This window comes from Gorilla gorilla, chromosome 21 (genome assembly GCF_029281585.2).
Source record: "Gorilla gorilla gorilla isolate KB3781 chromosome 21, NHGRI_mGorGor1-v2.1_pri, whole genome shotgun sequence".
Classification (NCBI taxonomy): Eukaryota; Metazoa; Chordata; class Mammalia; order Primates; family Hominidae; genus Gorilla; species Gorilla gorilla.
Window position 1 is genome coordinate 23,228,989 of NC_073245.2, and position 22,642 is coordinate 23,251,630.

Consider the following 22,642-nt stretch of genomic DNA (forward strand, 5'->3'; position numbering starts at 1 on the left):
TAAATTGGAAAAACAGGTCTTTGGCTCCAATGGCCCCTCTCCAGGGACTGGCCATGTAGTGTGATAAAGAGCAATGGAACCCTTTGGAATAGGTGCAGATTGGCAAGGAAGGCACTGACTTCATACCGTTGCTCAACCTTGTTTCCTGTCATGGCTCATCCACATGTTTATAGATGTTCTGGTTCCAGAATCAGGCAGTTCTCATCCCAAGGGTGTTTAGGCCATGCCCAAAACCATCTGAAGCCTGCTGTGGCTAGCACTTTTTCCCAGAGGTGGGAATGTCACTTGGGGCATAATGCTGAGGACTGAGCTATAATATCAGTGTAATTGATTTAAGAATTACTAATGTAAAGTCACAGGAAAATGCCTGGATGCGGGAGAACGGAAGGCTGCCGGGGACTGTTCCTTCATTGGAAAGTTATTGGCTGCTTTGTACTTGAACCCAATTTCAGACAGAACTTCTTGGGATCCCCTTTCTGTCTTCTAGATAAATCCATCAGTCTGAAAATTCCCATTCCCTATCTAGACCTCACTTGGGTCTTTATTTTATTTTATTTTACTTTATTTTATTTTATTTTATTTTATTTTGACAAGGTCTTTCTTTGTCACCTATGCTATGGTACAGTTGTGCAATCATGGCTTGCTGAGGCCTTCAACTCCTGGGCTCAAGTGATCCTCCTACCTCAGCCTCCTGAGTAGCTGGGACTACAGGTGTGAGCCACCATGCCTAGCTAATCTTTTTTATTTTTTGAAGAGACCAGGCCTCACTATGTTGCCCAGGCTGGTCTCAAACTCCTGGCCTCAAGTAATTTTCCTGCCTCAGCCTCTCAAAATGCTGGGATTATAGACATGAGTCACTGCAACTGACCTGTCTTTTTAAAATATTAAATATTAGGGAAAAGCTATAGCGTAAAGGCTGAAAGGCAGTTGGGACTCCCAGAGCTGGGAACCCCAGTTACCCTTTGTACAGCAAAGATCACCGTAACTCCCAAGAATAAAGGTTTACCATAGCTCCAGATGTGAATGTTATTGGCCAAATGGATTAAAAATTAATGCGGCTCCAGCCTAGCTACTGTCAAAGTCAAAAAATCAAAAAGAGTAAGCCAACAATACATTTTTGCCTACTGCCCAGTCAAGTTATTCTGTTTCTGCTCTATACAATCCCTATCTGTTAATTTTCTGTGAGCAATACAGAGGGGTGGAGGGTGGCCAGCATTTTATTGATCTGATGATGTTTTGGCCCTGAAGAAAATAAAATTGTGCGCGTTTCTGGCCTTCTGTTTGTGGAAGACCACAAAAGGTTAGTATTGGTCACTCAGAAAGACGTTCAAAGAAAGAATAAAACAACTGCTACCCCTGGGAGCCCCAGCCTTCTGTTGGCGTGTAATTGTGTGTGTGTGTGTGTGTGTGTGTGTGTGTATGTGTGCATGTGCATGCACACAAACACACCCACACACCACACAGCACTAGCCGCTGCAGCCCCATGCACCACTGCACTTGTGTAAACCAGTTCCCTGGTGGTCCTTTAAAACATGAGGTGCTTTCTACAAGGAGGTGATGGTTTCCGTGTTGGCAGCCCTCACCCCTTCCTCAGAGCACTGTTCTTTTGTTGAAATCCACTGGTTTGACACAGGGCCGATTCAGCCCAGCAGACAGCCCTGCTGGTCCCTGCCGGTCCCTGCCGGCCCCGTCAAAGCATTCCCTCTCCCTGGGTAGCAGAGTGAAGTCAGGTGAGGGGCCCTTCAGTAGGTCAGCTTCCGCTGCCAGGGCTCCTGGCCTCATCTGCCCCTTCCCCTGGCAACCTGCCTTTGCCCCCATCTGGTTCTCCCTAGCTGGAGCCTGGGAGCTGAATGGGAACTTGATACCCGCCTTCCCCTCCACACCTCCCCACCCCTTCAGGCTCTGGAAGTGTTTCCCACGCTCCAGGGCTAAGGAAACAGCCTGCACCTTTCCAAAGTGACATCGCTAAGCCCATGCAAGAGGCCACGTCCCGCCCCCTCTCCACCCTCCCCCACCCGGCCCCCGGGCCTCTTGACTTTCAGGATAGGAAATCCTTCTAAAAGCCCCAACACCTGCTTCTGTAGAGCATTCTAACTCCCAGAAGTCAGGCAGCCTCGGTCCCAAGTGAATCTGACAATTCTATTTTAAGACTGGCTTCAAGCTGTGGAAGTGAGGAGGGGAAGAAAATGTGCAAAACAGAACAAAAATGGCCTCAGACTACTAAACTGAGTCTCCATATGAAATTTAAAACAATATAAGAGGTTGGGTTTTATTGAAAACAAAAATCATTCAGGAAAAAGTAAATCCCCCAGAACAAGTTAGACGTTGGTATCCTTGGCTGGGTTTTCAGTCTGCAGCTGATAGTCAGATATCAGAGACAAAAATCTCTGAAATAAATGCAGTGTTAGGCTTACTGCATTGGTTCATTACTACACTAGCTATTCACAACCAAATAGTCTCTTTTCTGGATCAAGTTGAGATTAGTATTCATTTCAACCAATATATTTATTTCTTTTCTCCCATTAAGACGGACTTAAAAATAGTCATGTAAAGGCCTTTTTTTCCTTGCACAGACATATTAACATGGCCACAGGCCTCTTGAGTGCCACAAGATACAATCAGATGAGTTGGCCAGGGTTACAGTTGTACGTGCTTCTACTTTTGATTTTGCCTCCTCCTTTTTCTCTAAAATACTTTTAGAGGAATGGCAGGTCTGGCTGGATAAGAATCAAGAAATTTCTCTGCCCAAGACATGGACCCATGCCCCTATAGAGACAAGCCTGTTCGGCTCAGATTCTCATGGGGTACTGCTGCCAATATATGGAGGCAGATTGGCTTGTGTTTGGGATCAGGCACCATCATTTAGTCAGCCAGACTTGACCTCCGTAGCCCCATGCGGGTTACCGGATGTCTTTGTGCCTCAGTTTCCTTGTCTATAAAATTGGAATGACAATACTACCTATGAGCAGCTATGTAGTATAATACTATATATAAGTGTGATTATCTGTGAGGATTCAATGAGATCATCCATATGAAGTGCTTAGCACAGGGCCCAATATAGGATAAGCTTCCCAGAGCTGATAGATGCTGGTTGGTGATGATACTGGAGATGAAGATGACAAAGGAAATGTACAAAAAAAAATTGGGAATCAGAAGAACTGGTTCAGAGACCAACACTATATCTTCCTTGCTGTTTACCTCAGGACCTTGAATTCTCCAAGCTAGTTTCTGTCCCTGAAAATTGAGTCTAAGTTGTGTAGAAGGGACAGTAATGCCTGGATTGGCGTGCTGCAAGTCTCAAAGCAGTAACTACAGTTAGCTGGGGTTGCCACCCTTGTTCTTAGAGCATCAGCAGGTGTGAGAAGAGGGAATTAGATATCTTCCTAGTCCATTTTGTGTTCTTTCCATGGCAATTATCGAGGAAGAAGGGGTAGAATAATCTGGATTTAAAACCCTTGTTGGAGACATGTCCTTCAATGCTCTGTGCTCCTGAGGAAATCCTTTTCTTCTCTGGAAAATACCTGCCCACTCCCACCAGTTTCCACAGCTCACAAGGCTTACAGGACCAACAAGCAAGAAGGCTTTCCTGAGTTTGAAGAGCATGGCCTCTGTATTCTCGGTGGCGTTGGTTTATTATCACCTAGACTGAGGATGGTGTGGGTTTCCCTATGGGAAGTGCATTTCCGAGCAAGAATCAAGAGTTTGCTTCGAGTCAATGTATTAATTTTCAAGAGAAGGAAAGCTGATCGAGGTGCATTTGAACTTTTCCTCGTTTCCTAAGACAGAATTATCGAAATGGGCACTTCTTTTGGACTCTCTTTCTTGGAGCTGGGGAGATTGTGCCAGAAATTGAACTTGAGGCTTTTGAAAGAGTTCCCTTTCTTTTATCATCATGACTTGAGTGTGGAAAAGTCCAGAAGAAAAAAAATATACTAAGACACTTCAATTATGTGGGTTAAGGATGAGAAAGGATGGTAAGATCTAGAGACTTTGTCAGTTTGGAAATCTGTGCTCACTCCACACCTACAGTTCATCACATTGATCATTGTTCAAGACATCTTTATCAACAGATTCTTTGATGCTAAAAAGCATGTAAATAGAATGAGAGCAATAGGAAACATAAAACGAGCCCTCGCCATTGGAGAAGTCATTGATCACACTCATTAAGTCTTTTTAATTGGATGCCTATGAAACCTCAGGCTCAAGATTAGATTTCTTCTTTTGATATTAGCATGAGGTTTTCACTTTGTTAACTGTAGGGAAGGGTGCGGTGGATCCTGATTTGTTTGTTTTGTGTTTTGTTTTTGTTTTAATTCAGTTGAGGCAGTGGCCAGCAATTAAGGGGAAAAATAAACCTCTAAGTGTTGAGATTTAGTCATCGATATAGCTTTTGGAGTAAATTGGTATTTTGCTACTCATTGCCTGGCCAGGCAACAAATCTATTTTGCTTGGATCTGAGCAGCAGTTTGGAGAAAAAAAAAAAAATCATATTGACGGTAATAGCTTGAAACATGAAATTGTTTTTATTCCCAGCTTGGAGAAATTGCAGGGCACGTTTTGTTTAAGCAATCCCTTTGACTCCAGTCTGAATACAAATGGAATACCAAAAGTGTTGGGCACATTCCCTCTTATCTCCTACCCAGAGACTGATTTCATTACCGTAATTGCAGGCTTGCCTGGCTCTTGGCAGCCTCTCCCCTCCAAGACCCTTAATAGCCTTGCAGATGATTGTTGCAGCTCAGTTCCGTCTGCAGGCAGAGGGAGATGGGGCTGCAGAGAAGAAAGGTTATGTCTCCAAAGGCTCAGCATCGCCCTGTCACTGCCCAGCTTGGCTCGGCTCTACCCAGCTGTGTGCTCCTTCTCCACTTGTCTTTCTGAGCTTCTGTGTGGGTCCCTGTTACCATTACTCTCCCATGACCATTCATTCCAGCAAAAAGCAATGATACAAGATGTATGATGTATTCCTTTTCTTTTCTTCCCCCCAACCCTTTTTTTTTTTTTTTTTTTTTTTTTACTTTTGGGATTACTGAAAAGCTCCACAATTATTTACAAATATGCAAAGGGTGCCTACAAGACTGCAGTAAGGGTGGTGGCATGGGGTAAAGCTAGTAGTGCCCTTCTAGGTGTCCCGTGACAGAGGAGAAAGGTGCACTTGGCCTGCTGCAGCCTGAGTAGACTCTGGGGTTGAAAGTCACCCTCTTGACCATGTGTCCAGACTCCACAAAACCACAGCCCGGGCCCATTGGCTGGGCAACATCCTTTGAAGTGAGCAGAATTCGAACCTCCCCATTCGTAACACAAAAGGAAGGGGCTATTTGTCTCAGGGATGGGCACGCCGTGGTGCAATTTGGCAGAGCATCTCAGCAACTCTATCAGATGTCAGGTTAGGGCAAAAGTGGAAATGCGTCTGCCCAGTACATCTTGGGTTGATTACTTGGAGTGCATGTTTCTGATTCATTTGCACATAACTCATCCAGGGGGTGTTGCAAGAGCTATGTGATGGCCAAAGGAACCCAATGCGTCTTTTATTATGTTTTTTAAACAAGTCTCTCTACGTTGATTGTCTCTTGGAACCAAGAAGCTTCATTCTTCCAGCCCCGTGACAGACTTCAAAATGAGACTTTCATAAATCTGAGAACAAGTTCTAGCTTTGGCTCCAGGACTATCTGCTCTGACCCTAAGGGTTGGTTGAGGAGTGTGAAGGCTAGGATGAACCATGGGGTGAGTGAAAATAGTAGCTGGGAAAGCCTGGTCTTGAGGAGCTTGTACTTATGTCTCTATACACCCTGAAGCAACCAGCCCTGACCTGCACCTGTGGTCTTGTTGTTTATTTGGTCTCATGAGGAGACAGTAGCTCTGTCACTTACTTTTTGAGAGACAGTGTGGCAAAGTTAGGGACAGCATGGGCTCTAGAACCAGACTCCCCATGTCTGCCACTTACTAGCCCTGTGACTTTAGGCAAGTTGTTGATGTCTCTGTGCACCAGTTTTCCCTGGTGGTAAAAGTTATCTGGCAATCATCTCAAAACTTAATAGTTTGAGACAATGACCACGGGATTGTTGTGGGTCAGGAATTTGACTGGGACTCAGCTGGGAGAGCTCGTCTCTGCTCCATGTGTTGTTGGCTAGAGTGACCCAATTGAGGCTGGAAGATCCACGATGGCCCTACTCACATGACTGAGGCCTCAGAGCTAGACGTGGGCTGAGGGACCTTGGTTCTCCTCCGTGCAGCCTCTCTCTTTACATGGTCTCTACACATGTAGTGGTCTAGGCTAAGCTTCCTTACATAGCGGTTAAAACATTCCAAGAGAATGAAAATGAAAGCTGTAAGGCCTCTGTTAATACCTGTCACCATTCCACTCCTGCCCATTCTGCTGGACAGAGTAAATCACATGGCTAATGCAGATCTCCAGGGAGGAGAAATGGGCTCCACCTCTCTCAGTGGGAGATGTGGCACACAAAAACACAGATGGGAGGTCTTTACAGGAGTTAAATAATACAGGTGGAGCATTTAGGATAGTGCCTGGTATAGAGTTTGTGTTCATAAATGTTATGTTTTATTATAATATGATTATTCTGGTATCACTTCAGGAACAAATATAGTACATGTTTACTTCCTGAGTGACAGGCTTCTCAATACCACATGGAGGAGAGACAAACTCTCCAGGCTCAGCTCTACTCAAATTCCTAACCCACAGCAATCCAACAGTCATTGTTTCCAGCTATTAAGTTTTTAGTCATCAGTAAATCAGGCACTCTAGTGATGAATTTTCCCCTCCCAACCCGAGGCCATGTTCCATCTAGTCGTGGAATTCTTGTGGACCATCCCTGGAGGTTTTCCACTGTGTATCGCCATGCAATCTCAGCTTTCCTTCACAAGGGATGCATCCATCATTTCCCTCTGCCCTCTCAGACTTTCTTCCAAGGGTCACGTAGCTTGGAGGCTGTTGACTCCACATTGACCCCGGCCTGTTCTGAATTCTTCAGGTCACCATAGAGGTGGTCGACGGTCCTGACTCTGAAGCAGATAAAGATCAGCATCCGGAGAATAAGCCCAGCTGGTCAGTCCCATCCCCCGACTGGCGGGCCTGGTGGCAGAGGTCCCTGTCCTTGGCCAGGGCAAACAGCGGGGACCAGGACTACAAGTACGACAGTACCTCAGATGACAGCAACTTCCTCAACCCCCCCAGGGGGTGGGACCATACAGCCCCAGGCCACCGGACTTTTGAAACCAAAGATCAGCCAGAATATGGTGAGTTTACCACCTAGTAATATAAAATTGGTGGGAAGAATAAATGAGGATGATGCCTTGGACATGGAGCCAAGCAAAACCCTGCTTAGAGCATGTGGCTTTTGGTCTTCTGTGAGGCAAACCTCACAAAGGCTCTGTTCCACAGAAGCCCCAAGGAGGCACCAGCAGCCACATTTTTCTGGAAAGACTATAATTTTAAATCAAATCATAATCACTATACCAATTATCCGAAGAGATTTTTTTTTTAGGATCTTTGGGGTTCTTTCTGCCTCCCCCGCCCCTCAAATTTCAGTTTTATTTCTAAAAATGAAGAAATTCTCCAATTAACTTCCTGTATTTTTTACTGTAAAAATTCATCCTGAAAATCAATGTAGTAAAAGAGATATGTACGGCTGCTTCCTCTGACCAGACAACTGTGTTATGTTTGATATTGGCAGTGGAGTGGTCCTTGGGAATCCACATGGACGTGTGTGTCTCAGGTCTTCAAAGTAACCCCTCCCCCAATATATTTCAAAACTCCAAGTTGGGACTTTGGTTTCCTGTGTTTTGGGAGTAGGATAAGTGAGGTAACACCTTCCAAATTCAGTGAGTTAAAATAATAAAAGTTCATTTCTCACTTGAGTTGGGTAGGAGAACTCAGCTCCACTCAGTCATTCCGGGATCCAGCCTCCTCCCATTTTGGAGTTCCACCAACTGTTAGGGCCTGAGAGTTATCCCCTGGATATTCTGTGCCCAGCTGGTGTCCAGGGAAAGAAAGGGAGCCTGGAGAAGGAACACACACTCATAAGGCCCTCAGCCTGGAGGTGACACACGTCAGATCTACTGAAATTCTGTTGGGAAGACCTGGTCACATGGCCCCACCTTGGTGCAAGGGAGGCTGGGAAATGTATTCTCTGTGTGTCCAAGAAAAAGAGGAACCCAATTTAGCAAGCATCTGGTCAGATTTTTTGGGGAATCAGGCAGTTTGTTATAAGAATATTTAATGTCTTACAAATGCACCCATCATCATGATTTTCTTGTGGCTTCACCATCAGTGGACTTTGGAGTGAGCAGTAAATGAAGAGGATGACTTGTCTTGTACCATTTGCATGCTAACCTTTATCCCCATTTTTCAACAGATAGACCAATTGTATATTAGAGAGTCATTTCATCTCATTAATAGAGAATTCTAAGCAACTTGCAAAAGAGCAAGACAAAAATATTTTTTTGCCACATCATCAGTTGTTCAACCAACACATTTATTAAGAGCAAATGTTGTGTCCAGCACTATGCTGGGTACAAAAATGAGCAAGGCATAGTTTGTCCCCAGAACAGATCTCACCAATCTGTGGACCAAGGGAGAAAATTAACCAACAGAGCAAAATAGTGCCATGGTAGAGATGTACATCAAATGCCAGGGGAACTGAAAGAGAACTCTAGAAGGGATGTCCCTTCTAGCCAGCAGGCTCATGAAACCTTCACCTTTCCCAAAGGAAGTCAAGTTATCTGCTTTCCAAGAGGAAAGACTTGGGATAATAGCCAACATTTAAACAGTACTTACCATGCACTAGTCCCTGTTCATGGCGTTTCACATACACTATTTCATTAAATCAGCTCTCTGAAGCAGATACTGCACTTTACAGATGGGAAAACTAAAGCCTGGAAAACTTAAGCAATTTAACCTGGAGGGCTAAGACCTGAGATTCACCCCAGGCAGTCTGGGTCCAGAATCTGTCCTCTTGACCACTATACAATTCTGCCTTTCTGGGGAAAAAAGTAGCACACCACTTAGGACAGTAGAAGGATCTAGAAATGAGTGCTTAGGTTGGAAGATAGGAATGGAAGGAAAAGATCAGTGCCACTGAGTGAGAGAAGCACAGAGGACCGCTTGATGCCAGCCTGAGATTGCACAGCGTTTGTGGCTTCACCTGTTTGCCCAGCCCGCACAGAACATTGTTTCTAAGAGTAGAGCTCAGACACCTGGCATCAGAATCATTCAGTTGCATGTTTAAAAATGCCAATTCTGGGCTGCAGCCCCTTCCTTATGTACCAGTAGTCCTCAAAGTGTGGCCCCCAGAACCAGCACCACTAGCATCACGTGGAAATGCAAATGTTTCAAGCCTGACTCCAGACCTACTGAGTCAGAAACTCTGGAGTGGGACCCAGAAATCCGTCTGAACAAGCCCTCCAGGCACTCTGCTGCACTGAGCACCTCTGTTTGAGATGAATGGTTCTCCACCTAGATTGCTCATTATACTCACCTGGGGAATTTTTTTAAATCCCGATGCCTAGACTTCTCCCCAGACCAGTTGAATTGGGATCTCTGAATATGGGTCCCAGGCATCGTTGTCTTTTAAAGCTCCGAGGATGTCTTCATTGTTCAGCCCGGGTTGAAGGCCACTGCTCTCCATCTCCTGAATGAGAAGGTCTAGAAGTGAGACCTGGAGTCTGTTGTTTGCATCTTTGTTTCTTTCCTTTTTCAGTCAAGGCCACCAGATGATTCTCTTGCACCCTGAAGTTTGAAGACCACCACTAGAAACAACTTTTTCATCTAAAGCCTTTACAGAGTACAGTTTGCTGAATTTATGAGCATTAAGAACACCCCCTCTATTTCCATCTTGAGGCTAGAATTTGCCCTGGGGCAGTTACTGTGGCTACCTCAGCCACCCTCACCCCCAGCCTCCTAGACCTAGAGTACCACTGAGCTCCTCACATCAGGAGCTCGTAGCATGCCTGGGCCATGGAGAAGCTCCATCTTGTATTATTTCAAAGTGCCTCCTAGTATCTTCCCCATCATTAGACTGGACATCGGGGTTGCTACTTTATAAATAAAGTCATGTTCCGTACAGTACCTCTAAAGCAGTGCTTCTCAGACTTTCATGGGCACATGAATAGCCCCGGGCCTCGTTAAAATGCACCTTCGATGCAGTAGGTATAAGAAAAGGGCAGAAGCCTCGGTGAAGCTGAGACTGCTGGCCCTCCGACCACACTTTGAGTAGCAAAACTCTACGCCCATTGTAGGTGCTCAGTAGCATTTGGCAGAATGAATGAATGAGTGATCACTGCTTCCCAGGACAGCCCACATTCTGGAATTCATCTTTTCCAGAATTCCATACAGCATCAGATAAACTGAGAATTCCCCTTTTCTTTCTGTTTTATTTTTTATTTATTTAATTTTTTTAAGACATGGAGTCTTGCCCTGTTGCCCAGGCTGGAGTGCAGTGGTGCGATCATAGCTCACTGAAGCCTCCAACTCCTGGGCTCAAGCAGTCCTCCCACCTCAGCCTCCAAAAGTGCTGGGATTTTAATCCCACGGACCCACTTTTATTGCAGTCAACAGGAAACTTCAAGCAATTTCTAAGTATTTATCCCTATATTGTGTGCTGTTGTGGAGGAAACAGAGAACATATCACCCAGGAAGGAGAGGTTCATGCAATAGCAAAGCAGTGCAAGTCACTGTATCTCGGGGCGTGCAGCCTCGTCTGAGACAGGCTAAAATTGCCACAGGAGCTGGCCTTTGTGGAGGAGGTAGATCTCAGAATTTTGAAGGTAGAATTTTTAGTAAGAATTTATATATTTGTCTGCAAGGATTATTTCTAAAAATCCTAGGTGAAATACATGTAGGATACAATGGCCTCTGTAGAATGAATTACAAAATACACAACAGAAGACAGACCCCACTTGTGATGATGAAAACACAGATGTGATGATGCTGTGAGTCAGCTCAACTGTGGAAAGTATGTGTTTGAGATGCTGCATTTTAAATCTCTTCTGTGTAGATACTTGGGGTATCCAGGGCAAAGGGAGAGTTCCAAATAAATATTTTTTGGTCTAACCGTAGTATACCATTTCCAGAATTGTTTAGAATAGCCCACATAATGAAATTACATAGGTACTGCTTATTGTTACTTGGGTTAGGACTCAGTTCTTTGAAATTCTCTGACTGGTCATAACCCTATTTTAATAGATTTCACAGTGATTTTTTTTCAGTGGTTTTTCTTTATAATGTTTAATTATGGCCACGTAAGAGCGTATCTTAAAGCCAGAGCAACGTGGGCCAGAATCAAAACTGCTAGAATACCAAGCTATGGAACAGGATACGGTGGGAGCAGACAGATCTTAGATCTAATTCCAGCTCAGCCTAGTTTGAGCTGTGTGACCTTAGGCAAGTACCTTAACCTCTCTGAGCCTCAGTCTCCCTGTCCATAAAAAGAGGATGTTTCCACCTACCTCACAGGGTTGTTGTAGGAGTTAAATCAGTAGATCGACAGGGCAGCTGGTTAAAGCAAGCCCTCAGTAATCGGTAGACACTGTCATCTAGGATTAGTGGTGCAGGTTTACTAGTGGCCAACTCAAGACCCAAGTCACTTCAGTTGCCCCACCACTATGACTGGCCCACAGGATGCTAGTGCCCTGAAACTAAGAAAGGACTACTTTAAAACTCCAGTGGCATCCTTGAAACCCAGCTCTCAGCCCACTGCACTCGGGATAGTTTTATTTCCTCCTTGAGTTATTTGATGTCACAGCCAGGGGCTGTCAAAGCACCATATAGATGCTCCCAGGAACTGTTTTTTCCTGCCGTTGTCATTATCTTTGTGATTATAGCTGCTCACATTCATTTTCTGCTCTGAGCAGTGGCCCCTGGTAGGTGAGCAACTGAGAACAGGCTTGTTTTATTATAGCAGAAAGGAGCACTGCCCTCAATGATTTGTCCCTGTCAGAAATGCCCTTTCTGTTCTTCAAAGACATTAAACAAATAGAAATCCCCAAGAGGAGGGTCTTTGCCAGGACATTGATGGGGGCCCGTGTGCTGTGAAAGCTTCAGGGGAGTGAGCTCACATACATACTTCTTCCTAGGAGGCAGTTTTACTTCATTGCCAGCCTCAATAGAAATAATTAGCCACATGGCGAGTTCTATGCCTAACTTCGGGGGACCCATATGAAAAAAATGTTTGGAAATAAAATGGCTTTGTGAGCATTTAAAATAAAGATGTGGAGAAAGCCACTTACTGCAATAATAAATCCTTGATGGCTTCAGAGTCTGGCAGCTGTCTAGAGAGCATATTTTAGGGAGGGTTTTATGGGGTATTTGTAATAGTTAGCTTTTGCTGCTCAGAAAACCACCCCCAGGCCAGGCATGGTGACGCATGTCTGTAATCCCGGCACTTTGGGAGGCCAAGGCAGGAGGATTGCCTGAAGCCAGGATTTCAAGGCTAGCCTGGGCAACATAGTGAAACCTCATCTCTACAAAATTTTTTTGAAAACTTTGGCCAGGCATGTTGGCACATGCCTGTAGTCCCAGCTACTCAGGAGGCTGAGGCAAGAGGATTGCTTGAGCCCAGGAATTCAGGGCTGCAATGAGCCATGATGGTGCCGCTGCACTCCAGCCTAGGTGACAGAGTGAAACCTCGAAACAGCTTAAAAAATAAAAAAGAAAGGAAAAAAAAAGCCAACCGCAAAATTAAAGGAATGAAAGAGTTCTCTCCCTCACAAGTCCATGGGTTGTCTGGACTCTTCTGGTCTGGTCTGGTCTGGCTTGGCTGGGGCTGGATGGTTTAGGCTGGCCTCACTCACAATGAGGGGTGCCCAGCTGTGTAGATGCTGTATTGAGATGGCTGGGGCCTCTCTCCACTGCTCCCTCCCCCTCCAGGAGGCTAGCCTAGGCACTTCACGCTTGGGGGAAGAGTTCCCTGCAGCAAGATGGAATGCATGGGCACTTTGTATACCTCAGCTGGCATCCTATTTGCTATTATCCCATTGGCCAAAGCAAGTCATGTGGCCCATCCTGGACTCAGCCCGAGAGGGGAGTAGCCAAGGGCATGGATTTGGAAAGAGGAATTATGGGCATGATTTTTCACATAATCGGACACAGTATTAACATTTAATAATTTAGATCCAAGAAACTATAACAAGAAAGTGCCTCATGCAGGGATTCCAACACAAGAGAGTTTAATGCTAAAATAGATAGTTTAATGCTAAAATCTCAAAGTTCAGGGGTGATGTCTCTCCAAATTTGCTCTCTACCTTGCGATAATGGGGAGGCCAGGCTGCATGAGATTTCTGGATAGTGGAGGTCCCTTTGCTTTTGCAAAGCCAAGAACACCATTTGGCATCATTGGGTTATGTCTTATGCTGGTACCCACCCCACAGGTGATGTAAACTCTACCTAGGGGATTTAAGAAGATTTCTTCTGACTTACTCATTCCCCCTTTTTATGAGTATAAAAACATTATAATCTTTACTTTTGACCTTTTTTTAGCTGTTATTCCCTTTAACAAAATCTGGCCTCGGTGGTGTGTGCAGGATGTGGCTGGGTGAGTGCTCATGTGCGTATGACCCGCTGCACCTGGATGCTTCTCTGAGAAGTGTGCAGTTGTGTGCTTGTTCCAGGCACCTCTCTGGTGCTCTTGGGGAGGTGACTGAGAGACACCAGACTGCAAAGTTCTTGGTGGGAGCAGCGACTGCTCCTACCTGAGTGGTTTCTCCAGTCCTACTGTGTGATACCTAATAAGAGATGGTGGAGATGAAAGAAGCTAATGCCAGGGAAGGCAGCCGAATTTCCTGACACAGAGCATTAGTTTCAAACATCTGCTTAGCTGAGTGGTTGGAAAACCATTTCTTAGGAGAAAAATCAACGTTCAGAAAAATTCTTTTTTGGGGATTGGGAGGAAAATAGATGGGGCCCCGGGGGGCAGATAAGATGGGAGCAAGCTCTCCACTCAGAGTTAGGGAGGAGGACACAACCATGAAATCCACCCCCCACCACCCCGCTCCTCCAATTCCACTTAGTGGACTGAGGAGGCTCCACAGCCCTGTGTTTGCCTGAGGCATATTCAGAGTGAATGCCATGTAAACAACAGCCTGGAAGGCTGGCACGGGCCCACATTTCAGGTAGAAACATGTGTGGACTACATTCCTGCTGGGCCTATGTAATAACAATCGCCACGACCTGTTATGAACAGAGGGTACTCCCTCCAGGCAAGGGGCATGCCTTTAGCTCCACTCTTGGCAGCAGCAGAGGCCCCAAGGCCATAGGAAGATCTGGGTAAACCAGGAGAAACTGTCACAGAGCAGAGGTACTGCAGAAAGAATCACGCTTTAGAGAGAAAGGGCTTGGGGCCAGAGCCCTGCTTTCCTTTCTGTTAACCCAATGACCTTGAACCAGGCATCCTACCACTCCAAGACTTTACTTTTGATAAGAGGAACTCAGTTTGATAGGTGTATTAGTCTATTCTCATACTGCTCATAAAGACATACCCGAGACTGGGTAATTTATAAAGGAAAGAGATTTAATGGACTCACAGTTCCACATGGCTGGGGAGGCCTCACAATCATGGTGGAAGGCAAAGGAAGAGCAAAGGGACATCTTACATGGTGTCAGGCAAGAGAGAGTTTGTGCAGGGGAACTCCCATTTATAAAACCATCAGATCTCGTGAGACTTATTCACTGCCACATGGGGAAAACAGCATGGGGAAACTGCCCCCATGATTCAGTTACCTCCAGCTGGCCCCACTCTTGACACATAGGAATTATTACAATTCAAGGTAAGATGTGGGTGGGGAGACAGAGCCAAACCATATCAATAGGGTACCACCCTCTCCCACACCTCTCACCTCCAAGCCCCCCTATTTCCTGGCATACTTTTCCTTTTTGCACACCGCTCATCAATTTCTAACATGCCATCTAATTCACTTGTTTTTTGTGTTTATTGATGATTGTTTCTCTTTTCTCACTAAAATATTAGTTCCTCCAAGGCAAGGATCTTTGAAAGTTGTACTTAATAGTGTATCTCATATACCAAGAATTGTGCCTGACATACAAAAAGGCTTCAATAGGTATTCACTGGATGGATGTTGAATAATGACCTTGAGGGATCATCTCTAGCTTCACCATTAATGTATCGGTAATCTATTGCTACATGTAACAAAATATCCCAAAGTTGGTGGCTTAAAACAACAACCGCTTATTATTTCTCATGATCCTGTGGCTCAGGAGTTCAGGCAGGGCCACTGGGTAGGTACTCTGCTCCTGATGGCAACAGCTGCATTCAGCTGTCCACTGGGAATGGCTAGAAGGCTTGAGAAGGCTTTGCTTACATGTCTGGTGTCTGTAGTCCATGTGGCTCCTCTCTGTCCATGTGATGTCCCATAATTCACAGGTCTAGCATGAACATCTTTCACAGTAACTGGATTCCCCAAAGCAAAAGTCAGAAGCTGCCAGGCCTTAAGGTCAAGGCCAGCCCAGATTCTAGAGAAAATAGGTTCTCCTCTCTCTCTCTCTCTTTCTCTCTGTATGTCAATGAGAGGCTATAAGCACAGAGAGGGAAGGAACTAAGGGTGGTTACCTTTGGAAACTGCCTAGCATATTACCCCATGCTGTGCAAATGTATGCATTCTCAGTAAGTGTTTTCTGGGCACTTTCTAGGGATGTACAGATCACCACAGTGCCCAAAACCTCCTTGCTGTCACAAAGCTGATCCCTAAATGAGCCCTGGAGCTGTAAACCTTTTAGCTCCAGCTGAAAAGTCCTCTCCAGCAATCCCCTCCCACAGCAAGAAGGATAGAAGTGAATAATTGACAGGCTGCTTAATGGGGAGATTGGGAGACTCTTTGGCCAAAGTTGATGACCATCTCCCTGGCTGTCTTCCAGATTCCACAGATGGTGAGGGTGACTGGAGTCTCTGGTCTGTCTGCAGCGTCACCTGCGGGAACGGCAACCAGAAACGGACCCGGTCTTGTGGCTACGCGTGCACTGCAACAGAATCGAGGACCTGTGACCGTCCAAACTGCCCAGGTGCGTTTACCTGAGTGTGTAGCTCCAAGTTCAAGGGGAAAGCTTTTTAATTTATTGTTAAAAACTTAGTGAAATTGTCTTTTAAAAAGATGCACTACTTTTCTTTTCTTTTTTTTGAGACGGAGTCTCTCCCTGTCGCCCAGGCTGGAGTGCAGTGGCACAATCTCAGCTCACTGCAATCTCCACCTCCTGGGTTCAAGCAATTCTCCTGCCTCAGCCTCCTGAGTAGCTGGGATTACAGGCACATGCCACCATGCCTGGCTAATTTTTGTAGTTTTTTAAGTAGAGAAGGGGTTTCACCATGTTGGCCAGGTTGGTCTCAAATTCCTGACCTTGTGATCCGCCCGCCTCAGCCTCCCAAAGTGCTGGGATTACAGGCATGAGGCAAGATGTAACTACTTTTCTAATAAGACTTCTGACCAGAGTGAGTCAGGAGATAATTGATGAGCTGAATGGATTTTCTGAGTCTTATGCACAATTGCAGTGGCCGTGACCTAAAAGACAATGTCGCATTGTACTTATTTAATTTAGAGGAGGGACTCTGGTTAGATTGGGTTTTTGATGTGGGATTTGTTGTCCCTTGAAGAGAAACAGAAGGCAGACACTCATGGTCTGATGAGGAAGCCAGGATGAGAGGCTTGACAACCATCTACAGGAAAAAGACAGCCCCACCGGTAATACCAGAGAGTTGCCAAAGGCTCCCAGGAGCGCAACCTGGGGCGTCTTGGTAGTTAACTGTCACTTTATACTGTATTGTCAGTGCTTCAAAAACTAAACTAATTGCACACTTGGTGAGAGGTCATGTTGAGAGTCAACAATAATTGTGATTGACTATAGCAGTGGTTGTCAAACTATGGCCAGGTCTGGCTCGAGACCTGTTTTTGTGTGTCCCATACATTTTTAAACTGTCGTGAAGAGAAGAAGAAAGAGAAGGAGGAGGAAGAAGAGAAGGAGAAGGGCATGGAGGAAGAGGAGGAGGAGGAGGAGGAAGAGGAGGAGGAGGAGGGGGAGGAGGAGGAGGAAGCTGCAACCAAGACCATATGTGACCCACAAAACCTAAAATATTTACCCTCTGACCCTTTAAAAAAGGCTTAGTAACTCCTGGTGTATAGTCTTACTATGTATTTCCCATTGCCAGGTAGAATACCAGCCTAAAATAATATCTTAGAGCCTTTCAAGAAACCACACATTCCAAATGGCTTTGGCTGAAAAAAATTTCAGAGACAGAAAATCTGATCCTTACACCCCAGACTTCCTTTTTCTACCTCTAGACACTCTGTTCTCCAACCAGAGACATTTGGAACAAAGGAGAAATGAAAGCACAAAGGCGTTTCTGAGGAGAGGGAGGAAGAATCAGATTGGAATGAATGTGTATGTTAGCAAAAGGGGACACGTAGAAAACGGGGCTGAAATGCAAGAAGTGGCGGTTCTGGCTCCATGTCAGCCATGCAGATGGATTTCAAAACAGTGGAGCAACCATTACGGTGCTTTTCCTGACTTTCCCATGCTCATTAGGATGAGCTGAGTTGGAAGCCTGGTGGGTGGAATCTGGATGTGTAGAAATAAGCAATAAATAATAACAATATGAGGAGGAGGAAGAGGGAAACAGGAAGGAAATGAAAAAGAGAAGAAGAATATGAAGTAAAAGAAAATAATGATGAAGGTAAAAAGATGAGGCAAAAGAAAATGAAGACTGCCTGGCGCGGTGGCTCATGCCTGTAATCCCAGCACTTTGGGAGGCCGAGGCGGGCAGATCATGAGGTCAGGAGATCGAGACCATCCTGGCTAACACGGCGAAACGCCGTCTCTACTAAAAATACAAAAAATTAGTCGGGCGTGGTGGCGGGCGCCTGTAGTCCCAGCTACTCGGGAGGCTGAGGCAGGAGAATGGCAGGAACCCGGGAGGCGGAGCTTGCAGTGAGCCAAGTGAGCCGAGATCGGGCCACTGCACTCCAGCCTGGGCGACAGAGCAAGACTCCGTCTCAAAACAAAAAAAGAAAGAAAGAAAGAAAGAAAATGAAGATAAAGGTGAAGAAGAAAAAATAAAATAGATGATGATGAAGAAGATTTTTTGCATACTTAAGTGTCAAGCAAATGGCTAAAGTCCTTGTAGGTATTATTTTGTTTAATGTTCACAATAACTTTATGAAATAGGTATTTATGATTGTACTCATTCGACAGCTGTAGTAACTGAGGCATAGAGGATTAACTTGCCTAGAGTCACACAGAAAGCAAGTGATCAACCTGGAATTTGAATCCGGACAGTCTGATTACAGAGTTCATATTCTTAATCATTAAACTCTTTGGTCTTTACCAAGAGAAGGGTATTGGAATCAGCCACACAGGGACACAGATAGCATTTGAAGTCAAGGTTTGGGGGCTTGCCTCTTGTTTTCTCTTCCAGAGCTCACATCCAGACTCAAGGTGGTAGATTTAAGTGCCTTGTCAGGGGAAGGCTCCCCTCTGCCTCCATTTACAAATGTTTCCTTCTTGTTTTCTGTCACCGCGGAGAGCAGTGTGGCCAGGAGCCCTCTTCATACCTTTTCTTCTCGTGTGTCCTCACCCTCCTCGCATCCTTTCTGCCTCTCAGTTCCTGGCTATTGCAGCTTTTCTGGGCTCCCTTGGAACATGAAGGATTTCGTTTTTAAGGATCTCTTTACTTGTTTGATTCGTTGATTCCCAGCTTTCCTGGAAAGACTCATGGGGCAAAGTCTCCCTGGCCTGGCAGTTATTACACTGTAAAAGTTTGTCCTGTAGGTCAACCCTGCAAATAAGTTTGAGGTGCCTCACATAAAATCAGAGAGAGCCCCTTAAAGGAAATCAAGTCAGGGAAACCAGCAGGGAAGGCCAAGGCTCACCAGCAAATGTCACCACAGTGCCTCTCTCCCTCCTCCTCTTATTGCTTTAGCTTGCACCGGATTCCTGATTGTAAAGGAAGCTTGGTTAGGGGTGGTAGTTTGGGTGAGCCAGTAAGTTTGAGTAGAGCTGGGTTCAGTTCCTCAGAGCAAATTATGAGAAGCCCAGCTTTTTCTTTCTGAAGCATCACCAACAATGCTAAGTGTCCTAGAATATGAGATAACTCTTCTTGGCTATGCATTGTAGCATCCTCAGTGAGCTAGACAAAGAATGAGCTAGACAAATATTCAAGGGAAAACTATCACCTAACACTTCCCACTTGCTGCTCTAAGTACTTTCTTTACACCATCTCATTTCATTATTTCAACTCTAGGAGGTAGGGCAATTTGTTCTTCCCATTTACAGATGTAAAAACTGAGGCACACAAAAGTTCACTGGCTACCCCAAGGTCATGTGGCTAGTAATGATTTCAACGCACACAGTCAGTCATTAAGAACAAGGTATTAACCACTACGTTCTACTGCCTCTGGTTTAGTTTGTCACCCTGACACCATCCTGACATGTGTCCCCCACTGCCCAAAACCCCATCCCTGGGCTCAGTGAGTGAGTTCCTAGGACTTATTCAGGCACATTTGGATCTGATTTCACGCTGCCAATGTATCTGGGGTTTTAATATAGTTTCTGCACTACGACCTGCTTTTTACTGTTTCCTCTGTTGGCAAGTTTCTGCCCGTGAGTAGTAATGAATACAAAAAAGGCTTTGTTCAGGTGTATTTATTTTTTTATTGTTGGGGTGGGGGAGATAACTTTTTCCATGTAATGATGGAAAAATGAGCTCTTGTCTGTGTTTAGGAATTGAAGACACTTTTAGGACAGCTGCCACCGAAGTGAGTCTGCTTGCGGGAAGCGAGGAGTTTAATGCCACCAAACTGTTTGAAGTTGGTAAGATTTTTTTCTTTTTTAATCCAAATATTGACTTAGTGCCTCGGAGATTCCTTTTGCTTTTGCAATGCCATCCTTGGATCCACGTAAATGTTTCATTTTCCTTTTCTGGGGTCCAGTGCTCCCAGCATGTGTCTTGCTTGCTGAATATACTTCAAGCAAGAGAAAACAGTCCTGAGCCTCCTCCACCGGACCGAGCGCTTCTGTGTTCACTCTGCTCTCTATGCAGCCTTCACAGCCAGAGGCAGATGGGGACCTGTCTCTCCTCTTAGCACAGAATAAGCCCATAGCAGGGGCTCCAGTCACATGGAATCTGTTCTTACTCAGCCTTCATTGAGCGTCCTCAAGAAAATCAAGAAATGGTGCCCTCAGTTCTCCAGCAGAGGGAGGGAGGGAAAGAGGAGATTTTCTCAAAATATTGCACCTCCATCCCCTGCAAGAATTTTTTATAAACCGGGCCAGGCGCGGTGGGTCATGCCTATAATCCCAGCACTTTGGGAGGCTGAGGCGGGCAGATCACGAGGTCAGGAGATCGAGACCATCCTGGCTAACACGGTGAAACCCCGTCTCTACTAAAAATACAAAAAAATTAGCTGGGCGTGGTGGCAGGCGCCTGTAGTCCCAGCTACTCGGGAGGCTGAGGCAGGAGAATGGTGTGAACCCAGGAGGCGGAGGTTGCAGTGAGCTGAGATCGCGCCACTGCACTCCAGCACTCCAGCCAGGGTGACAGAGCGAGACTCCGTCTCAAAAAAAAAAAAAAAAAAAAAAAAAAGAATTCTTCATAAACCTTTGGTACAGTTTGCTACTTGTCCACTAGAAAATGGTAGAGCAAATGCAATAAATGTAAACCAAACAAACTGGAAAGTGACTCTTCAGGTGCAAGGTGCAAGCTTACTTTTTAAAAATAGGTTTATGTGCTTCTCTATATACTTAAGGATTGTAGAAGGGTAAAATTCCTTCTGTCCCATATCTTTTAGCTACCCGAAAGTTCTTACTTAGCCTCTTCACCTCTGCCCTGCCTCCTCAGTCAAAATTTAGCAGTCCTGAGTCTTTTTTTTTTCATAGCCCTGCAATTTGGGAGCTAATTTTGTGAACAAAAATGTTCCTCAAATGCCTATTGGGGTCAGGTAATGGGGTCAGGTAATGGGGTCAGGTAAGCATCTCAGTAGAACAAGTCTCGAATAAAAGGAAAGACAAATAAGAAAGTCTGGAGGAAAATAATGGTCCAGCACTGTGATGAAAAGAAAATGGTCTGGGCACAGTGACTCACACCTGTAATCCCAGCACTTTGGGAGGCTGAGGCGGGTGGATCACCTGAGGCCAGGAGTTCGAGACCAGCCTGGCCAACATGGGGAAACCCCATCTCTACTGAAAATACAAAAATTAGCTGGGCTTAGTGGCAGGTGCCTGTAATCCCAGCTACTCTGGAGGCTGAGGCAGGAGAATCACTGGAACCCAGGAGGTGGAGGTTGCAGTGAGCCAAGATCACACCATTGCACTCCAGCTTGGGCAACAAGAGCGAAACTCCATGTCAAAAAAAGAAAAGAAAGAAAAAGAAAAAAAAGAAAAGAAAATGAAACAGCTACAGTGTCGGGGACAGTAGAGAATGGTAGGGACTGCGACAAAATGAAAAGCTTTATCCAAAGGGTCGGCCATGATGTGGCCGCCATGGAATGAATACCCACCCAGTATTGCCAGATGTTCTGGGTTTCTAAGAGAGGCCTGAAATCTTGATTTTGCCAGATTATATCTTAATTTTTTAAATGCTTGATAGAAATTTATTTTAAAAACAAATCCAATCAGAAATGTCTATGAGCCAAATTGGATGCAGTTTGGAAATTCAGTGTCGCTAGGGCCTCCACCTCAACCCTCCAGTCCCTTCACACACATATGGTCAAATTGCATTTAACAGGAACCGTCTGCAAATACAATGCATTTGACTGAAAAATAGAAATGACTTTAAAGGCAAGACTTTGACATAAAGTGGTAGAACCTTAAAGGCATTCTTCTGAGATAGAAAGTTTCTCAGGACTCTTCATATCACACCCCACAGGCAGGCAGCATCTAGCTGTTTTGCAGAACACAGCCCAGATGCACAAAGCCACATTGGCATGTGGCTAAGGACACCAGAGCTGAGTAGACATGGTGTCTCAGTCAGGGTCCAGGCAGGAAAGAACATGGCACACTCAAGTTAGGTAACTGAGGAGCCTTTGGTGAGGGACTGCTTGCAAAGGTACAAGCAGAGTGGAAAGATTGAACTTTCATTCTCTCAATGACTACTCAGAGAGGAGGCCACAGCCACAGCCTATCCCAGCTGGCAGCACCTCAGTACTCTTGGGTGCACCCTCTAGGTTCCCTCCCACTTAATCCTCTTTGCAACTTTATGAGAGAAGTGCTATTTTTATGCCCAAATTACAGATGAGAAAACTGAAGCACAGCAAGGTAAAATACCTCACTCAAGTCACAGAGCTCCTGAAAGTTGCGTTGCAATTCAATCCCAGGCTGTTTAGCATGCGATCCCACACTTTGCCTTTCGCCAGGCCTTTCTGAGTTCATAAGACATGCCCAATTTGTCTCTTCCTCGTTCTATTGATAAGTGCCCAAAGCCCTCGTGCCAGCTGCCCCTCACCCTGACCGTGTGATTTCCACCCATACCACCACCAGCCTCCCAGGCTCCTGGGTCAGAGCTGGAGTCACTCCTGATGTCTTCCTCTCTTTACTCCAAAGTCCACCAGCCACCAAGGCCTGGCAGCTGTAACTCTCTGACCTCTTCTGATCCCACCTGCTGTTTCCTCCCAGAGTATCTCACCTGGACCCTCC

General features: G+C 45.4%; 1 protein-coding gene across 1 annotated transcript in view; it reads left to right on the forward strand.

Annotated features, from left to right (window-relative positions):
* Positions 1 to 22,642, forward strand: part of ISM1 (isthmin 1) — an 81,459-nt gene that overhangs the window by 53,427 nt on the left and 5,390 nt on the right. Inside the window, exons 3-5 of the mRNA XM_004061821.5 lie at positions 6,987 to 7,251; positions 15,881 to 16,024; positions 19,733 to 19,822. Coding sequence (XP_004061869.1) covers positions 6,987 to 7,251; positions 15,881 to 16,024; positions 19,733 to 19,822 — 499 coding nt within the window. The remainder of the gene's footprint in view (positions 1 to 6,986; positions 7,252 to 15,880; positions 16,025 to 19,732; positions 19,823 to 22,642) is intronic.